The sequence below is a fragment of the Chrysochloris asiatica genome, unplaced genomic scaffold (genome assembly GCF_000296735.1).
Source record: "Chrysochloris asiatica unplaced genomic scaffold, ChrAsi1.0 scaffold00008, whole genome shotgun sequence".
Taxonomy (NCBI): domain Eukaryota; kingdom Metazoa; phylum Chordata; class Mammalia; order Afrosoricida; family Chrysochloridae; genus Chrysochloris; species Chrysochloris asiatica.
The window spans coordinates 21,798,088-21,801,317 of record NW_006408526.1 but is presented as its reverse complement, the minus strand read 5'-3'; the positions used below and the strand labels follow the sequence as shown (position 1 = coordinate 21,801,317).

At 40.8% G+C, this 3,230-nt stretch overlaps 1 protein-coding gene across 1 annotated transcript in view; it reads left to right on the top strand.

The window, feature by feature from the left end:
• Nucleotides 1-3,230, top strand: part of ALG9 (ALG9, alpha-1,2-mannosyltransferase) — a 154,535-nt gene that overhangs the window by 67,760 nt on the left and 83,545 nt on the right. Inside the window, exon 11 of the mRNA XM_006833967.1 lies at nt 264-293. Coding sequence (XP_006834030.1) covers nt 264-293 — 30 coding nt within the window. The remainder of the gene's footprint in view (nt 1-263; nt 294-3,230) is intronic.

The window sequence follows — 3,230 nt, the reverse complement described above, 5'->3', positions numbered from 1 at the left end:
GTAGCAGATGACTCTTGAGAGATTTTTCTTTAAGCTCAGTAATTCAGCTTCCCATGGGTTCAGTTCTATTTCCTTGCCCTTTCAGTGTTTCATCTATTTCTCAAGTCTTAGTGTTAATCTTACGGCTTTCTAATCGTTGTTTTGTATGGTTCTCAATTTTTTTGGATTATTTGGTTAGTTTCCTACAATTTTCCATAGTTTTCCTTGATTCCATCCGCAGTTTTCTTGATCTTTCTCTCAGTCCACTGAAGTTGCCTCATTAGCATTCTTTTATCAGTTTGATACACTTTCTGGTACTGTATTTTATGACTGTATTTTGGTCACTTGTTTGAGGCACTCTGTTTTGTTTCTTTGTGTAAATTGAAATTGCCCGCTTTTTCCAAGACATTGTGGTGCTGTATTTATGTTTAGCTGATGATTGGATATTGGTGTGTCTTCAGGCACTCACCACCTGTCTCCTGGTGGATGTGGTGGAGACCAGAAGTGTGAATGCAGTTAGTTCTCTGTTTACTGGTTATGTAGCATAGTTCAGGGTGGGTTCACATGCCTCCAGAAGCAGGGGCGCTATGCCAGGCTTCTGATCCCAGGCAGAGCAGAGGCTGCACAGGAAGGGGTGCCACTGGCCATTGGACTTACAAGGGTGGGAACTGGCTATGTCCCTGGCTACCAGGAGGGTCTGTGAGCAAGGGAGAATTGCACCCCCTTGCTGCCAAATTCTACCCATACCCTGTATCAGCAGCTGCTTGAAAAAGCTCAAGGTGGCTGTACTTTTCTATGCCAGCCCATAGTATACCTGTTCTTCTTCTTTCTCCCTGCTTCTTTTCAGCTTCCTTTTCTAGTCGGCACCCAATCCACCTCTCTGTCCTATCTCCTGATGCTCAGGGTTCCAGGATCACCATCTGTGTCTATTTCACTTGGCCTTCCATGTCTTTGTTGCAGAGGATTGGCTCAGCACATCTGCTTTCTCTACCATCTTGCCCTGGACCCCTAGGGTAATATTTTAAAATATAATATTAATATAGAAGTAGTTGAACTTCAGTGCAGATCATTTAGAAAATAGTAACACAAAAATTACATCTGTTACTCTAATATTGGGAATGTGTTGACTTTAAAGCATAAATACTAGATTGCAAACCACAAGATCAGTGGTTCAATACCACCAACCACCCCATGGATGAAAGATGTGACTTTCTGCTCTCACAAAGATTTGCAGCCTCAGAAACCCTACATAGGGTCATTATGAGTTGGAACTGATTCTACAGCATTTAACAACAACAACTATAATATCAGGGTTTATTATGGTCATAATCTTAGTGTACATGATTTTATATCCTTTTGAAGTTACTATTCTATCGTAACATGTATGTTTCCATATCTGTACCATCCTTTTAATAGCAGTCTTGGTGTGGCACTGTAGGATTAGCACTGGACTGTTAATTATAAGGTTGGCAGTTCAAACCCACCAGCTGCTCCTCATAAATCCTATACAGGGTCATTATGATGAGTCAGAACAGACACAATGACACATAACAATATAACATTTTACTGAATAGGATATAATATGTGTTAATTGTCTATACCACCCAGGAACTCCATGGAATGTATTGAATTAGACATATAACAACTCAGTATAATATAGTTCATGTTAGAATTTAGGTGGTTCTACTTGTTTCACTGAGTCCTGGTGTGGCGTTGTGGGTTAATGCGACAGACTGCAAAGCCATTTGAACTGCAAGGTTCATGGTTCAAGCTTACCAGCTGCTCCTCGGAAACCCTATATAGGGTTGCTATGGGTCGGAACCGATTCGACAGCACTTAACAACAACAACTTCTTTCAGTATCATAAATAATGCTATGTAAGATAATATACTAAAAAGGACAAATATATTCATTTAGATATTTGCATATTTCCAAATATGAAAAGGGTTTAAACATACTTATGGTACTTAATTATATATTGTAAAATTGCTTTCCAAAACTAAGTTTAAGAGGAAATGGCGTGGGCTACAACGTGCCCAATGAAGGAGGCTTCCTGCTAAGCCTCTGCATTACTTAAGACCATAGGTCTTATGTATCCTGAACCCCATCCAGAATCTTCTAAGGTGGGAAATTCTACTTAAAAGGATAAGCACACTAGCAGCTAGAAGAACAGAAGATACTTCTTGAAAGAAAGACCAACAGGAAAAATACAAAACAATAACAGAAGTCTGACTGATTACTACAAGAACAAGCAAGTTGCTCATCCAGGAGATATCAAGGCAAGTGGTCTGGTCCCTCAGGGCAAACCCCCTTCTAAGACTAAAACTCAATGGGAATACACAAGTAGAAGTGTGCTCTGATTAGTGACCACATTCTTCACTGATAGTGGAAGTGAGGGAAAAACAACAATGAAGCAGTGAGCTAAGCCCTACAACGTTCAGTATACTCCTGTGAACCTCGGTGGAGACCTGGTTGGCCAGCAGTTTGGCAAGACCTGGGGACTTTTGGGCCCAGAGTCAGTGACATAGCCACAGAGGACTAGAGTGGAAAATGAAGCGTCCAGCTGCTAAAGAAGAGAGGGCATATGCACAAGAACACCCACACTCGTAGATAATACCCACTTGACCTGGCTTCAATGACTGGATGGTCAGAGCTCAACTAGAAGAGGAAAAAAAGAGTAATCTGATACAATTTGATGAACTTGACCTATACCTACAGATGCAGTATTTCAAAAGAGGGAACAAATCTTTACAGTGAGGATCATTCCCACCCCCTCCATACACAGAGTAGACAGGGATGGGCAACATGGACATTGGCTACTCAAAATGGGGGGGTCACAAAGGCAAGAATGAAGTCCTTGGCAACTTCAGTGTTTTCTCCGTTGATAAGAATGTTGTTTATTGGTCCAGTGGTGAGGATGTTTGTTTTCTTTACATTGAGATGCAATCCATATGAAAGCCTGTGGTCTTTGATTTTCATCAGTAAATGTTTTAAGTCCTCTTCACTTTCAGCAAGCAAGGTTGTATCATCTCAATATCGCAGGTTGTTAATGAGTCTTCCTCCAGTCCTGATACCACGTATTTCTTCATATAACCCAGCTTCTTGGATTATTTGCTCAGCATACAGGTTGAATAAGTATGGTGAAAGAATACAACCCTGTTGTACACCTTTATTAATTTTAAACCATCCAGTGTTCCCATGTTCTATTTGAACAACTGCCTCTTGGTCCATGTACAGATTCCTCATGAGCA